The sequence below is a fragment of the Cyphomyrmex costatus genome, unplaced genomic scaffold, assembly GCF_001594065.2.
Source record: "Cyphomyrmex costatus isolate MS0001 unplaced genomic scaffold, Ccosl1.0 scaffold66, whole genome shotgun sequence".
Classification (NCBI taxonomy): Eukaryota; Metazoa; Arthropoda; class Insecta; order Hymenoptera; family Formicidae; genus Cyphomyrmex; species Cyphomyrmex costatus.
Window position 1 is genome coordinate 44,755 of NW_017280222.1, and position 17,761 is coordinate 62,515.

Genomic DNA, 17,761 nt, shown 5'->3' on the forward strand with positions numbered 1-17,761 from the left:
CTGTTTGAGCGGGAAAGAATCCACCGCTGCAAGTAGTGATGGACAACATAATCTCAAACCTTGATCAGGGAGTTTATTACGGTTCTTATGACGGAGTGAAAATTACAAAAGTGATTGAATTTACTAGAATATTTATAACTCATTGGTTAACACCTAGTGAATTTGCTCATTTTTTTAATCTTCACTTTTGTCACAAGAACCGTAATAAGCCCCCAGCATATGCTGTGTCAGGAGCTATGTTCCGTAATTCGCTGGAAGTACTGAAAATTTATAGTTCGCGTTACGTATACTACAGCTTTTCAGTACTTGCAGTGAATAACGGAACGCAGCCAGGATGATTCTGGTAATATCCAAATGTCGGAAGTATCACATAGAATTTTCTGTGATTCTTACCGAAATAGCTAGAGAAAATCAAAATCCAAATAATACTGGACCCATTCTTCGCCGCATAAATGTCCTAACCTAAAATGCTGTATACAGAGGATATATCCTCTTTTGAAATAGCAACATTACACGCTGCTCCCGACTTACTACATGCTATGGTAAGTAAGTCATCATCAAAGGTGTCCCCTTCAAATAATTATATCATTAAGGCTAACTTTGTTTTCTGATCCATATTTACCGCCAGAATTATACTAAGAACTATTCGTGTTTCCATAGTGGCAGTGAAATGTCATTTTCGATAATGGTATCTGTTTGTGACGTCCGAAACACTCCTAACCAAACGGTACTGTGGTATCTGAACGAAAAGACGCCTATGATCGGTGCTCCAGTTATTCGTCGCCCGCATCGCGCGATTTCTCGATACGGACCTGAGCCTAAAGTACCGTGGTGTCAAGCGAGCGATTTCAGACGACTTGGCTCTAAGGAACGTGGGATGCGGACGCTCGAACACAACGCAATCGCGCACGAAAAAATCATACCAATTATCGGTGATTTTGCTCGCGGAATCGTCCTATGTACGGGCGTCACGCACGTGAAGTGACTCCATTGAGCGGCAGTGCCGGGGTCTACCCCCCGTCGTCTCCCGCGTCGTCGTTGGTGCGTGACGCACACTTCCGGGAACCGTCAGTCGTTGCTCTTCGTGTGTGTGTTCACAGCGAGAGGGAAAATGTCGGCGCGCTGTCGATGGGATTTGCCGTGCCGCCAGTGAACAGTCCGTCCGTGACACGTTAGAACGATTTTATTGCGACTTCGGTGACCCTGACTGACCGAAATTCGGCCCGTAAACCTCTATACGGCACGGTCAATTTACGTACCCTCGATTCCGCTCGACCTTCGTGCGTGAGAGAAAGAGAAAGAGAGAGTAAAGGGAGTCAGCATTGCCAGCAAGGAAGAGAAACGGAGAAAGGGTGAGAGATATTGGTAGGACGGTTAGGGATCGAGCGAAAGACATCGGGTGAGAGAGAAGGACGGAGGGCAGGTGCGAAATCACCCTACCGTGTAGAGGTCCTCGTATAAGGTAGCGCAAGGGAAGAGCGGAGTGTGGAGGTGAGAGAAAAGGCATACGGAGGTGAGCAGTGACATGGCGTCGTTGGCGATATCAATAGCGAAGAGTGAATTCATCGTGGGTGGCAAGTATAGGTTGATGAGGAAGATCGGTTCGGGCTCCTTCGGCGACATTTACCTCGGCATTAACATCTCCAATGGCGAGGTAAGCCAACCTCAGGCGTCCCTCTTGGGGCCGACCTGCACGACCTACTGCTGGACTGCTGTTTGCAGCCAGCTTCATTTTCTCTCTGTTCGCATTTCCTGTTTCTCTGCGTCCCTGACTCTTTTCGTCCCGCGAAATCCGATCGCGTCTTCCCATCGTTCGTGTCCATCCGATGTGGTCCAGGTCGGATAACACGAGACGAGATGCGACATGTTGATTGCGATATCTATGTCAAGGCAAAAGAATCGTCTTTCTGGCCGTCAAGATCCGTCGTGGTGATCGTTGCCCATACGGGTTCGAGGACCATTTCCATCGCGAGTTCATGCCCGTCGTCGATGATCATTCCGCGGAAAACTTCGTCACGAATACATCGCGAATGACGTATGTTATACGTATGTACGTCTTTGACACAGTTGAATATAAGCTGACGTTTGTCACATTATCAGAATCCTAAGTGCGCACATATTTAGCGATTATTTGCGAGAACGATACAATTTCTTGCGACCATCGTTGGGATTAACGATAAGTTGAACGGATGATTGCAGTTTGGTCAATTAATTTCGGATTTCTAACAGACATTACAATTTTACAGAAAATCATTAAGAATGAAGTAAACAATGACAGGGCAATTGGTTCCTTGTTCCTTTTATTTTGTAAATTGTTTCCTTTTTGATGATACTGTTAGTACACTTGTGTGTACATATTTAGTATATTACTTATCTAAACATGATGGTATATCTCATAATATAAGTAATATATGACAATAATACATCTTGCTATGATACAATGACGGTGTGTGTGAATAACAATGAATAAGAAATAAAATTTAAGTTTGATTTAGATAAGAACTGAGTTAAAGAAAAATTTATACATTAGCTTTTGATACATTAGCTGTTACAGTTATATTAAAAGGAACTTATTTATTATCTTTTATTTTGATAATATTTTTAACTTTCTGGAATTCTATTGTTATTCCTATAACACAAATACAGGCAGTGCTTAATAAACAAAGAAAAGTTAGAAAATGATGGGAAGAAAAAACCATAATATAGTATTTCAAAATTCACTAGCAGTGCTGAAATTTATAGTTTATATTACGTACACTATAATTTATTAGCACTAGCAGTGAATTTTGAAATACAATTATTATTATTAAATTGAAAAAATTATTATGTTATTCCATTTATTTGCCTTCATTTGATCTTTGTGTCAGATAAAACTTTAGAACGCAGTTTGATAACATATAATATATGTTTTTATTTCAGGAAGTTGCTGTTAAGTTGGAGAACATGCGAGCTCGACATCCACAACTTTTATATGAATCAAAGTTATACAAAATATTACACGGTGGTATAGGAATACCACACATACGTTGGTGATTATTATATTTAATTTTGTGCTTATATGTATTATATTTTAATTGTTATATCTATCATGTAATAATAAAATAATTTTTTAATAAATTATTATATATACACAACAGGATTTATATAAGCTGAAATTATATAATGAAATTATATTGATTAAAAGTTAGTATTTTTAGAACCAGACAGTCAATTGATAAGAATTTTTCTATCTTTAGGTACGGTCAAGAACGTGAGTATAATGTTCTTGTTATGGATCTTCTTGGACCATCTCTGGAAGACCTTTTCACTTTCTGTTCAAGAAGGTTTACAATCAAGACAGTTTTAATGTTGGCAGATCAGATGATTGGTAGGATTGAGTATGTTCATTGCAAACACTTTATCCACAGAGATATAAAACCAGATAATTTTTTAATGGGAATTGGGCGACATTGTAACAAGGTATACATTTTAATATTTTGTAATTTCTTCGATATATCAGAAATAAAATACCATGCATCAATATTATATTACGGAATGCTAAATTATGTTTCAGTTATTTCTCATCGATTTTGGTTTGGCTAAAAAGTATAGGGATAGTCGTACAAGACTGCATATAATATATCGTGAAGATAAAAATTTAACGGGTACTGCGAGGTATGCTTCTATCAATGCGCATCTTGGAATTGAACAAAGTCGTCGCGACGACATGGAATCACTCGGCTATGTTCTTATGTACTTCAATCGGGGATCGTTACCGTGGCAAGGTCTTAAAGCTGCGACGAAGAAGCAGAAATATGAAAAAATTAGTGAGAAAAAAATGTCTACACCAGTAGAAGTTTTATGCAAGGTACCCAGAAAAAAAACTTTTTCTCATTGTTTTTATATTATTATATATATGTTCTTGACATAAAAATTATTTCTTCAGGGATTTCCTGCCGAATTTGCAATGTATTTAAATTATACGCGAGGTCTGCGCTTTGAAGAAAGCCCGGACTACATGTATTTACGCCAACTTTTCCGCATACTTTTCCGTACATTGAATCATCAATATGATTACACATTTGATTGGACGATGTTGAAGCAAAAGGCAGCAGGTAGTAATATTAGCGGTGGAGTATCAACAGCTGGACCAGGTCTTTCTCAAGGTGCTCAAGGTGCTCAGGGGCAAGGACAAGGTCAAGGTCAGGCACCTACTCAGGCCACCGCTCAATCAGGTGCAATAAAAATTTTTGGAATTAATTTTTCACATGTCCACATATAATTTATAGATTCCTGTAATAATTAATATACAGCTTATGTCGTCATTTCATAATCATGATGGGGTTATACACTCTAAATATTATTCTAAATAATACTTCTTAAATACTCTTTCTTTCTTTTTCTATGAGAAAATCAGCCCGGCAAAGTTTTGGAGAAAAGATTTTCTTTACTATTTATTAATAATGACTGAAACACTAATGAAAATATAAGTATGCTTATGTACTAATTAATATTCACTTAACGACTAATTCTATTATAATGAATATATGATCTAGACCAAAATTTTTCAAGGATATTTACGAAAATTTTCATGTATTCTCATATTTTTATGGAAATTCACATTACTTCTTTTATGTCTTTTAACATTCTTATTTTCGTGGTATTTGCATCTTTATAATAATTTACCAGATCCTGAGTTAATTTTTTTGAAAATATTGTTTAATGATTTGAAACACACACACACACACACACACACACACAGTATATCTAAATTTAATATAATATAAAATGTATTTCTTTTTATATTTTGTATACACTACACTTAAAGGGACTTGTGTGTTTAATATGTTTCCATCTATCATTGGTGAACTTACTTCAATGTCTTTTGCTGAATTTTAAATCAGTATCATGGTAATGTTTCTTGCATATAATGGAAAATTGCATAAAAAAAAATAATTTGTAGATTTCATTATCATATAATACAGACAAACGGAATATCAATATAAAGGGAAAATAACATTTGTATTATTTATAAACATATTATCTATAACAAAATTAAAGAAAAGTTTCATATTTATTTTCTATAATTTTAAAATCGCTTTTATTTGTTCCAGGAGCACGCTAAGACTATAACTCATCATTGTAGCAACAATCTTAATTGCGATAACTAAAGTGTTTCAAACGAGGTACCGAATTTCTTACAGAATTTATTATTCAAAAAATTATCAGTCAACACTCTAATTTCACGCAAAGAAAGATTATGATGTAAACTACAAAACAAATGTATGTCTACAAATGCCAACATTCGTGTATGTGCGACAAGAGGAGTGTAGTTGTATTACACATTTACTGAATCATATGAGATGTTGCAACATTGACAACTTAAGAGTTTTGGCTGATTGAACTTTTTGGATTTTGAAATCCGAGTGAGAGACTAGCCAGCCAGAAAGTTGCTTGTTCTTATTTTGTTATTACGTATTTAATTTACCGTTGGTAATCATTGAAAATAAAGGTTTTGTTGCCCTGAGGAAGATTGTAAGGAAGTAAAGATAGACTGGGTTATTTAATTCGCAAAAATGTGCAACTTTTATGGAGAGAAAGAGAGGATATTTAGACCATTCTCGGATGCTCGCGTTAATCTGCGAAGCGTATGGTTTAAAATTTTATATCTGTTCTACAAACAAGAAAGGAGAGATTCAAAAAATATGTGAGTGTTTTGTGAGAGTATGAGTACTACTGTGGCAAACTGATATTCTGCTTCCTAAATTTTGTTTTGTCTTCAATATATAATGTGATCATATTAGAGTATGTAGAATGTTGAGAAAGTGTTAATATTTTTCTTATCAAGGATGGTATGTCAATAGTATCAAAAGTATTCTACCGTTGCACATACTTTTGGTACATTTGACCAGAATAATTTTTTTTTATATAAATGAACGATTACGTCTCTCTCCGATATAATATTGACAAGTTAAAGTAATATTAAAGATACCTTAATGTTAAGGCAACACTCTAACTGTTAAGTATGTACTGTGCTGTATTGAGTAACGAGTACTCCATCGAGAAACGAACAAACGACTAACGATTCTATTATAGAAATATCCCTCGATTTACTCTCTTTCTATCTATGAATATGTTTATTACGAGTCGCAGAAGTAAAAAAAATCGCTGAAGAAGAGGAAGAAAAGAAGACAATTTTGAATAATGGGGAGTAGTACAAACTTACTTTCATCAACATATTTTAAAAAATTATCTTGTTGGAAAAGTATTCCTATAACTAAGGTTCTAGCTGGATAATTCTTCCGTATATAGTTTTAATAGCCGAGACTGTGCAGTAGCTATTTCACGTGCTGTTACTTCAAGATTTAGTTTGATATTTTTGTATACACTTTAAAGGACTTCATATTTCATGAGGAACGTTCTTCATACATATATACACATACATGCCGAGAGAGAAGTCACCTCGAAACAGTCAGAAATACTTATTGATATCAGCAATTGCTAAAGAACTATTGTTTCTATTCATATTGTTTAAGATTTTAGTTGTATTATTCATTCTATAGTTGCTAAACTCTTCACGTCTATGTTCTGCAAACATTAATTTCCAAAAAATGTTATAATCATATACCCTTAACAAATATTATTAGTGTGCGTCACACGTCCTCGTCGCGGAAGGTACTACCAATCGTCCGGTCAGCTTTAAATACGCAGATTGCAATGATAAATTCAAATTTTGAAGTTTATTATATCCGAAGACGCGAATTATTGCTGCCTGGCGAACACTTGAAAATATGGATAATCAATAATCATCCTCGATTGAATGCGTGATTAATTATTATTATTATTATGAAGGGGATAAATGAAAGTGTAAAAGTGCGTACCAGCATGTGAGAATGAATGAGCGAGTAAGTTAATGAAATAACTAATGATATATGCACTTAAGTACTATCTGCTATGTGTATGTGGGTATATGTATACACGTGCATGGGATATATCGCAATATGTATATACATATGCACATATACATGTCTGTATGTATAATAAAATTGTGACAGTAATTAAGGCATACCTTATTTCATAAATATTTGAGGAAATACATCAACAGTTTACTGCTCCTTTTATCTCTACAAATAAAAACTGAAATATTGTATTATAAATTTCTGTTTTATTAAATGTTAATCATACTGATGATTTACAAGATTCGGTTGTTAGCATATAGCAACAGTGAAAGTGTATAATATTTCATTAATTTAAATGATGTTTGGTCAAAGTAGGCGGCGTCAACCTGCTCTACAAGACCACACCAATTTCTATTGTGATACCATCACTGTGTTTAGAGGGTGTACATATGTACAAAACACTTATGTAAATATTTTTAAACCATATATTTGATAATTCTTAAAGGTGTGTGTGTGTGTGTGTGTGTATATATATATATATGTATATATATATATATATATATCACACACACGCTTTTCCTTCCGTATTGTTAATAACTAAATAACATTGCGTTTATAAACGTAATGAACACTGAAAAGAGCCTCCCAGCTGCAATGCGCCGGTCATCGCACTGTAGTCCATCGGAAATAAATAAACGTTGCACAAGTGCAAATTATGAATTACTAGATCTGCATTGTACCTTTTTTACAGCGATATGACATAAAATTTTGTATAAAAGCCTAGTTAATGCCGCGTTATTCATAACATGTATAATTAACTCGTTTCTTGATTACGCATTTGAGGCTTTCACGGATATTTTCTTCAATTATACCAGAAGGTTTGCGGGTTATCGCCGTGTCTTTCTTCATTATTGATGCCAACGTTTCGTGAACTATGCCGTTCACTTCATCAGGGCGAGGAGTGCGCTGATACTGAATATGGTTCACGAAACCACACGAAACGTTGGCATCAATAATGAAGAAAGACACAGCGATAACCCGCAAACCTTCTGATATAGTTAACTCGTTTCATTTTTATACAGCGCATGGTATGGCAACGTAGTATAAAAAATGATCATGAAAAAATTAGAAAAAGGTAATATTTCTTTTTTTATGCATGAAACATCTCGTAAGAATTCTGTGAGCATATATTTTATCACGAAATAAATAATAAAGCAACGCGGGTTCTTATATAGTATAATAATATAACACTAATAATATAATAAAGTGTGAATTTTCCTAAGTTCTTGCGGCCCTACATTGACAGAAAAGGATTGTTCCGGGCCATTGTAGGGGATGTTTATTTCGGCGGCAAGTAATTTGCGTTCCTGCATTGTTGCTGCCATCTCGCGATTCGGATACACTGTAAAATTCGCTTCCGCTCTTCCACCCGGTGTGCGTTTGATAGCCTCGCGACGTACTTGAGCCTAAATAATATATATTAGATGTCTAGTAATTTACATTGCATTAATTTTTGTACTGTTTATCTTTTATCTGCACTTACCACTAATTCGTCAACTCGTTCTTTCAACTGCATAATGTTCCTTTGACGTTCCAATAAATAATAATAAGACGTTTCAGGCACTTTACGCCTTAAATCGGGAACTGTTGGATATACTAAAGTCTTTTCCACATCCTGAAATGCGAATAAATTTATTCATATGTATATACAGAAGACTATTTGGGTATAATAATCGACAATAATTATCAAATTATAATTAATTACCTTGACGAGATCAGTAGTCTTTTTTCGCAATTCTTGAATTTTTATGTCCAGAGACTTCAGTTTCGGCGATAGCAACGGTTCCAAACTATCTAACTTTTGACGCAAGACAGCGCACATTATCTTCTTTTTTTGCTGATGCTCATTATTCAAGGCTTGCTTGAGGGCGTTTATCTCTTGTACATAATATTTATTGTCCAAAGTACTCGTTATCGAAGTGCTTCCTATCATACTGTCTGTACCAGACATTGATATCGTTTTCTTACCAATCGACTTTAACTTTTCCTTCAATTGTCCCTTCTCTGTTTCTAAGCTGTCAATATCGGTTTGAAGGTGATCCATTGTTTCTTCGAATTCTTTTTCCTATAAAAAAAAAAGAAATCAATAAACAAATATAAGGTTGCAATATATGATAGTAAGAAAAGAGATACCTTGCGTTTTAATTGATTTTGTGCCTCTTCTAATTTTCTCTTCAATTTTTCGACATTCATTTCATGTTCATGCTGTTGCGTCGCAAAACGCTTCTCAGCCAACTCCTTCCGCAGTGTCATTTCAGATAATTCTTCTTGCTTCTCTCGTAAAGCTAATCTCGCCTCACGTATATCATTGTCTCTTGTTTCGAGTTTCCTAATTTAAAAATGTCAAAAAATTATCTTTAAAAAATCTTCAAATGTGATAATTATATAAAGCTAATGGGGAAATATACACACCTGCTAAGTATTTTCGTTTCTTCCGATTCTTTCCTAACAGAATTCGCTCTGGCCACAATTGGCGTTATTTGCTCGCTCTCAGTAGATTGCTGCTGACTTTGTGTTTGTCCGCTTATGGCTAATTCATTTTCACACTCCGCCATTTTCTGTGCCAAATTTGCCGCCAGTTGCTGTATTATTGTTAAACTAGCTTTGATAGTAGCTACAGGACCCAAATCTTCTGTATCGTATACTCTTTCGCTAGATGTTGCAGCCATCTCCTTCAATTTATCAGCCGATAATCCCATATCTAAATCTAAAGAATACATTTATAAAAAAAATTAATTCACTTCTAAATATATTACAAAAATAGATTTCCGAGTCTCTATAAAAAAAAAAAAAAAAGAAACTTACCGCCATTTTCGGTAACAGCATGCAAGGCACTCTTTAATAGGTACTGAAGTGTCTTTGTAATCTTTACACCATGTTGATAACATGTAGAAAATTGTTCATTGCAATCTTTATCCAATCCTAAATTGGCGCCTACGGAATATGCTGGACCAGCGTGATCACGTGGTACTCGTCTTCTAGCTGATTTCAAGTGCTGGTGGATCACCTCGCATGTCGTTTCAACATGCTGACAAAGTTTACCTTAAATATGAAGAATGCGCTACAGTAACATTTATATAATTAATCAAGTACTACGTACCTATATCAGCACCCTCTTCTTGTATCAATACTTTGATTGCCGCGGCATCAGTAGCTATGGCATCGCACGTATTGCCCAAAGTTCTTGTACCATTCACGATTAGGCGTGCCTGATCAACAGCTATACTTTTACCGAAGAGTACGGAGAACATCGTGACGAAGTATCCGCAACATTTCTCGATCGCGTCCATCGGCAAATTCTCGTCCAACTGATCTCTTTTAGCCAGCTCTATCAGTGAGTCCAAGGACTTCTCCTGCGCCACCATTTCCGGATAAGCCGCTCCCGCTTTAAGTAACATTTCCGAACTGCACGAGTTTAAAGCTGACTCGAAACAACCCAAGGTGGTTTGTAAAGCATACATGTGCGAGCACAAACGAGATCTGAACGAATATTGCGCTACCGAATGTCCTCTCACTACAGACGTCCTGTAATAAAAAAAAAAAAATTGAATATTGTACAAATAATCTAAATGAAGCTTTCGCAAAAATAGGATTAGTATTACCTGTCTATCTTTTCAATTGATCTATACTTTTCTCGAACTTGCGAAATCAATATCTCCGTTTTTTGTATCATCCTTGGTATTAATAAAAGCGTCAATATCGCGTCATGATCTCCACCGTGAGTCAAAAATGCAGGAGGCATGAAGGACAATAAATAGCACACATGATTTCGCGCCTCCTCGGCGTCTAAGCGACGCAACTCAAGATCGACTGCTTTGGTTTGCGCTCGGGTCTCAGCAAACGTCTTCTGGAAGTCTAATATCTCCGCAAGTTGTTGGTCCGCACCTAAACCGTAAATGATAAAGACTATAAAAAAAATAACTTAGTCAATAAAATTTTATTTCTATCCTATATATCCTATTTTACCTCGAACGCTAGTCTTGGTGGATTCCGTCGAGTGAACTCGTTGCTGTAATTGTAAACATTGTTCTTGCAACTGATGCGTAAGTTCACGGAATTTCGTAATAGTCAATTCACGATCCGCCAATGTCTCCAGCGCGGCATCCCGATGTCGTTGGGCGTCGCGTGCTGCTCCAAGTGCAAGATCCAATTCCTCGCGAAGCTCCAGCTCTAGTTCTTTGGACGATTCGGCCAATTGATCCGACATATCCTGAAGAGATTTATAATATGTTATTCGTTATATATTATAAATTATATACATTTCTTGCAATATAAAGTATTAGGACTGCGTACTTGCAGAGCCTCCAAATCTGCAACAGCCTCTTCCAGTTCAGCCACTTTTTCTTCCAACGCCATTTTCCTCTCGCCTAACACTTCGACCATTTCTTCAGCTCCTAATGCCGCATCGACCTAAGAGAAACATTTAAATATATACACACATATGTAAAAATGTACATTGTAATAAGGCTCAATATGTTTAAAACAAATAATACAGAGAAAGAGGGCAATGAACCAATATATTACGTTAAAAATCCCATTAAATTAATTTTTAATATATTGCGAAGAATATTACGTAATTATGGCGTTTCGTCCCAGCTTCCACTACTGGACTCATCAGTAAGGCATTGTAGTGGAAGCCTACCTTATACGCCTGCAAGAGTTATTCAATTGAGATTCTATATAAAGAGATATACGCGTATTAAAGCACTTGCGAGAATTTGCGAATATCGATAGACCTCTGATGGCGGATCGACATAGTAATATTCTCTTCGCAATATTTAACATTAGTAATATATGTATTACCCCCACCCTCCCCAACTTGCGCGCCGAACAATCGTCGGTCTTGAAACGCAACTCTAATAATCTGAAATAACGTCCCCTTAATCAAATTGTGATTTTAAACGCATGATTTCGCCCGCGTGAATTAAAATGTACATTGTAAACAGGCTCAATATGTTTAAAACAAATAATATATAGAAAGAGCTAGGGCAATGAGCCAATAAATTACGTTAAAAATCCCATTAAATTAATACGCGTATATCTCTTTATATAGAATCTCAATTGAATAACTCTTGCAGGCGTATAAGGTAGGCTTCCACTACAATGCCTTACTGATGAGTTCAGTAGTGGAAGCTGGGACGAAACGCCATAATTACATAATATTCTTCGCAATATATTGAAAATTAATTTAATGGGATTTTTAACGTAATTTATTGGCTCATTATTATTTGTTTTAAACACATATGTAAATTAATATTATTACATATTATATTATACAAATAATATATACTTGTTCCTGTAGATCTGCTATCTGATGTTCCATTTCTTCGACCCGCGCCGACAACTTTTCTTTCGTACGACCTAATTCCAAGATCTCAGATTTTTTCTGATCCATATCCTTTTGCAATTTTTGGAATTCGTGTTTCTCGTGCGCCGATAAATCGCGCATTTTTACGAGCGTTTCACGCAACCTATTGTTTTGTTGTTCCAATTGCTTCACTTCATAGCTTGAAGTTCCCGTAGTTGATCCACCGCCGGCTGCCTAATTGTAAAAATAATAATATCATTAAACATATATCAAATGAGAAAAATAAAAAACTTTATAAAAAAATAGATGAAATATTATACCCGCTCAGACATTTCTGTGCGTAATATTTCTAGATCTAATGTTTGTTCCTCCAATTTTTCCTTAAGTTGCTCTAACTCGATTTGGAGAGTTTCAGCCTTTTCTTCTGCCATTTCTTTATCTAATGTAGCCATTTCTACTGTTTCTGCAAGATCAGACATTTCTTCTTGATATTGTTCCCTTGCCACATGAGCTTCTCTGGCTTCTTGACGAGCTCGTTGAAGTTCTCTTTGGAGACTTGCCTTTGATACATAAATATATAGAAATTAAAAGATTTATTTTTAAAAATTAAGAACTTAACTCGCGTTAAATAAAGATCTTTACTATATCTCGTATCATATATACTCACTTGACTTTCCATGACTTTGGCCTTAAATTCAAGAAGCTGTTCAATTTGAAGTTTCGTTTTTTCGAAATCTTTTATCCTTTCCTTGTCTTGCATTCGCTTTACACGCAGCGTTTCTACTTTCTCAGTAAGATCACGTACCTACAATATTATATATGTATATACATCATATAATTTCACACAAGGTAATCATTTTATATGAAGGAACAGTCAAAAAAGATCGAAATTATTGTAAGTGACATTTACCTGAGATTTTAAATTATCATTTTCTTGCACAAGTTGCAAGTGTGACAATTTTTCTTCCACTAAGTTTGCAGCCGCTGCTGAACCCGCCATGACTTGACCGGGTACGAATTGCGGTTTCAACGTTTCTACAAAACCTGTCTGGATTATAAAAGAAAGAAAAGAGTAAGATATATTTGCGTTTTGTACCGTTGGGTGTTCTTTTTATTATCGCATGAAAGAATTGTATATCACCAAAGAGTTTCTTCAAAGTCCTCTGGACCTGTGTACCTGTGTTTGAAACGAATATACACACAAGGTATAACTAAAAGGTATATGAATGGCGCAAACAAAGATAACATAATTATTCTCAAAATGCGGCAATGAAAAAAACACCCCACATTTGCTATATATGAGAATCCATATATGATGTCACGATAATGTCGTTGTTTCTGTATTTACATTCGGATATTGTAAAATTAGTTTGTTTCATGGTGATAAATGAGATATTAGTTGCAATAGCAAAACACCAACAAGCTACACCGAAACTTCTATTAGTACTAACGAAAATATAGAGGAAGATCCAGTTGATGAGTTGAATCGTGTTATGTGATACATTTACACAGGATATAACTAAAGTCAGAGCATTGATACTATCTTATCTATTAGGTCCTAACAACTGACACATGTGTTTATTTGCATATCCCCGTTAACTTTTGACAAATTAACTCTTTAGTAGAATTAACTTTTTAGTAAAATTAACTCTTTAGTATGTAATTTTTAGAGAAAATTACTGATCAGGCAAAACTACACCTCGAAGATGTAAAACCCATCCGTGCTAAATGTTAGTATTATTGCAAGCTTGTAACACAAACACCAGGGGATTCAATTCCTAACAGTGGATGGATGAAGCAATGCAGAACATCCCTTCTCATTGTGTGTATCGTAAACTATCCAAGCATCATAGAACTCAGTTAATGAAGCTTATGTATAAAATTAAACAAAATTAAGAGTCCTATTCTGTAATTTTTAACAATATTATTATTTTACAATTGCCATTAGTGAACAATTTTTCCTTTTCTATAAATGATAACTGTTATTTATTAATAATAAAATAATAATATTCATTAATAATAAAATAATAAAATTGTCATAAACTCAACATCTCTCTCCAGCTATCGTTAAATTTACAACAATTTCGTCGCTATTTTGTTGTTATAGAATAAGAAGGTTCTTAACTAACGACAATAGTTCAATAATAACATCATTAAGGATTATAGAATACGAAACCCTAAAAACTTATTATTAATAAATCGATAATCCACTAAAAATAAATGGACGTATCCGTTAAAAGTGCAATGATGCTGTTTTTGTTACGAAAAATATGTGTTACAATGCTTTATGATAGACAAACAGCTAGTATGAGAAAGAACAAGATATTTTAGAGAGGTGATATATTAAAAAGTTGAGATATTACAATTAATGAGTATTAATTACATTATTTTGATCATCTTGGGCCTTTGGCTTTTTGCCGGGAGGCGAGCTCGTGCTAGGGGACTTCTGAAACACGTACGTGCATTCCCATATGAATCATTCTATGCCAATGGAATTCTCTGACTTGCTTTTACAATTTTACACTTCCTTTTCTTTTAATTTTCATCGTTAATCTCTACTTTTGTCCAAACACATTTTCCGGTCAGACGTGCACAATTATATTTAATTGGTCGAGTCACAGAATAGGATTCTTTGCACATGAATATAAGAAACATACAAATACTAAAAAAAAACCTATAGATTTGAAAATATCAGATCACCTATTTGTTAGTAAAAAAAAAAAAAACGATGGAAATATATCATAAAAATACAAGTAGTAATTTGTTCACATAGGAATTATATCACTCATCATATGTATGCCATGCCTTAAATCTTCTGAATAATGTATTTTATAGATAATTTTTTTGCTCTTACTATTTGATACAAATAGTAAGAATCGTAAAGTATACATATAATGTTTATGCTATATATTGGTATAAACATAATGTATATATTAAACATTACTAACAGTTTTTATAGTTTTTATCATAACTTATAGTATGTGCATCTTACCTCAACAAATGAGGCACGCTTCGAAGTCGAAGTTGGCGCTGGGATCAATGACTCACCGCCGTCTCTACGTTCGTGTGATAATCCAGTTAGGCTTTCTGTACTTGGAGCACTTAATAATGTTCTACTTCCAGATAAGGATAATCGAGAACTGTAAAAAGTAACATGAAATAATTAACGATATTTAATAAATTACAATATATATATATATATATATTTATATACATTTGCTGTGCTAAGTTGGCCACAAATCAATTGTGATTTTAAATCTTAAACTTAAACTTTTAACTAACTAACTTGCTAACTAAATCGAAAACTTAAACTTATATTATTTATATTAAAATTAAAAAATGAAAAAATATATATATACCCAAGGAGCACAAAGTTATGAGAAAGTTTATATAACTCCATAAAACGTTTGTACCATTTATATATCGGAAAAATTATGCGACTAAAAAGTTAATGTTAGTTATACAACTATTTGTAGTTTTTAAAACGTCTATATAAACACATAACATTTAGTCAATATATTCATTAGAAATTTATATAATGTCCATACGACTCTACACAAAGTAATCTATGTAGTATTCATTTTAAGATGTTGTAATTTTTAGATGACTTATTATATGTTAACAATCTTATAACACTTATTACTTGAACCGTTTTTACAATTGTTTATAAATTATAATCGTTTTACGATATAAATGTCATTGTTTTTAAAACGCTTATATAACTCCGTATATTTATAACGTGTACATATATAATATAAAATCATCGATTCGCGAGATAATCGACCATACACTTAAAATGAAACAGAGTATGTGTGTGTTTTTAGATGTAAAAAAATGTTTAAATCTATCTGCAAAACAGTTATGTCGTGTCTAATAATTTTCATTTAAATTTCATTATTAAACATAATGAATATCATGATGTAAAAAAATATAACAATAAAAAAATATTTAATTTTAATCATTTTAATAATTTTTATAATTATTGAAGAAAGTTGTATTAACATCTGTACGTGGTAATTTAAGACAATTATTGAGACGTTATTTTATGTCTATTAACGGTTTGTTGTAAAACAGTAGTATATTAAACAAGTTTTAATGTGGTTCATATAACGTTAGAAATTAGTCGTATAGATTCCCCACTTTATTGACATAAACATCTCAACGATGTTACTGCCTGCACTATTTAGTTGCAATACAGTTGTAAGAAAAGTCACAAAGTTTTAAAAAAAAGTCGTATAAACATTTCTATAACTATTATCCATATAGATTTTGTGCCTTGGATAAAGGCCTACATAAAAAATAATAAAAATCGCAGTAAAAATATCGTAACAAAATATTCGTACAATTATATTTAAAAAGTTTGTAAAAAGTTTTGACACATTATGAAAATACGAAAAAAAAAATAAATATTTTATAAAAATGCAAATTTAAATTAAATTAATAAATAAAATTAAATAATAATATTAACTAATTTTGTACCGACCGTAAATTGTCAAACAAACAAGGAAAGAATTACCGCCTATAACGGTCAAAGCTGGATCAAAGTGCTAATAATAAGTATGTGTGAATTTTTATAAACATATGTAGTCCCCATATGTAGTCCACATATATAGTCCACATATGTAGTATGTAAAATTAAATAGCTTGTGTACTATTTAGCAATACAATTTTTGTGTCACAATAATAAGCGCAACAGAAATAATTGCTAACTGTTTATTAACTGAAAATAAGTATGCATATTGTAAAAGCTCCATAACAGGCATATTGGCAACTTGTTTGTGCTTTAAGGCTGCAGAATGCTTTAAAAGTTAAATGATGAGAGATTGCAGTTGGCATTTTGACAGAGTGATTATGAGATAATTGTGATTTTCAAAATGTCTATATAAGCAGTTATGATAAAAAAATTCACATTGCTGATGTAAATCCGTTTGCCAATGTTTAGCTTACAATAATCTTACCCAGAAAATTTGTCAGTTTGCTGGCGAGTAACATTCGCAGGAGATGTTTTTCTCCGTACACTTTTATGAGCAGCATATAATTATATTTAAGAATTTATTAATTACATACTCCTACTCACCTAATTATTTATACTTATAAGAAATATCAGAAATTTTTTTTAAAAGAAAAACAATATTTTTTTACGTTTTGATATTATTACAAAATGAAAACTCACGCTGTAGGTTCATTCCTTCGACGCATACTAATGCTAGCATGAAAATCATAAAAATAAATAGTTTCAAATATTCTTTCTTTTTAATTTATGAATCATATTGAATTAGTTTGACAATAAACAAATTACTTTTTGATACAATATACATACGTATATATTATACTCTACTTAATTCTATTCTTATTCTACTTAACATTTAAAAAATTTTGCTTTGAAAGTGTCAAAATATTCTACATTTATCAATGTACATTTCTACATTTATATTTAATTATAAAGCTAAAATATTATTTGCAGAAAGAGAGGGAGAGGGGGAGAGGAAGGGGTAGGGGAGGGGGAGAGGGGGAG

General features: G+C 33.6%; 2 protein-coding genes across 3 annotated transcripts in view; one reads left to right on the top strand and one right to left on the bottom strand.

Moving 5' to 3' along the window:
- The first annotated feature begins 1,082 nt into the window (after positions 1-1,082).
- LOC108780001 (casein kinase I) lies at positions 1,083-6,046 on the top strand. The gene is made up of 6 exons (XM_018547573.1): positions 1,083-1,654; positions 2,920-3,029; positions 3,237-3,459; positions 3,554-3,847; positions 3,926-4,214; positions 5,094-6,046. Exons 1-6 carry the CDS (start codon positions 1,526-1,528, stop codon positions 5,102-5,104), a joined length of 1,056 nt encoding a protein of 351 aa, XP_018403075.1. The 5' UTR covers positions 1,083-1,525; the 3' UTR covers positions 5,105-6,046.
- A 1,987-nt stretch (positions 6,047-8,033) lies between these two features.
- The window catches only part of DCTN1-p150 (dynactin subunit 1), a 26,927-nt gene continuing 17,199 nt past the window's right edge, over positions 8,034-17,761 (bottom strand). The window contains exons 3-17 of one of the 2 annotated variants that reach the window (XM_018547578.1): positions 15,239-15,386; positions 13,157-13,294; positions 12,914-13,051; positions 12,567-12,806; positions 12,229-12,480; positions 11,232-11,348; positions 10,905-11,148; positions 10,541-10,823; positions 10,039-10,463; positions 9,744-9,980; positions 9,351-9,645; positions 9,072-9,267; positions 8,644-9,003; positions 8,422-8,553; positions 8,034-8,344 (exon numbers count right to left, since the gene is read on the bottom strand). In XM_018547578.1, coding sequence (XP_018403080.1) covers positions 8,129-8,344; positions 8,422-8,553; positions 8,644-9,003; positions 9,072-9,267; positions 9,351-9,645; positions 9,744-9,980; positions 10,039-10,463; positions 10,541-10,823; positions 10,905-11,148; positions 11,232-11,348; positions 12,229-12,480; positions 12,567-12,806; positions 12,914-13,051; positions 13,157-13,294; positions 15,239-15,386 — 3,421 coding nt within the window. In that variant the 3' untranslated portion in view covers positions 8,034-8,128. The remainder of the gene's footprint in view (positions 8,345-8,421; positions 8,554-8,643; positions 9,004-9,071; positions 9,268-9,350; positions 9,646-9,743; positions 9,981-10,038; positions 10,464-10,540; positions 10,824-10,904; positions 11,149-11,231; positions 11,349-12,228; positions 12,481-12,566; positions 12,807-12,913; positions 13,052-13,156; positions 13,295-15,238; positions 15,387-17,761) is intronic. The other variant, XM_018547579.1, reaches the window with a different exon arrangement.

Coding starts and splice junctions, on each gene's coding strand:
- LOC108780001 (XM_018547573.1), top strand. CDS start 1,526: ATGGCGTCGTTGGCGATATCAATAGCGAAGAGTGAATTCATCGTGGGT. Junction 3,030..3,236: donor GGAATACCACACATACGTTG/GTGATTATTATA, acceptor TTCTATCTTTAG/GTACGGTCAAGAACGTGAGT. Junction 3,848..3,925: donor CAGTAGAAGTTTTATGCAAG/GTACCCAGAAAA, acceptor TTATTTCTTCAG/GGATTTCCTGCCGAATTTGC.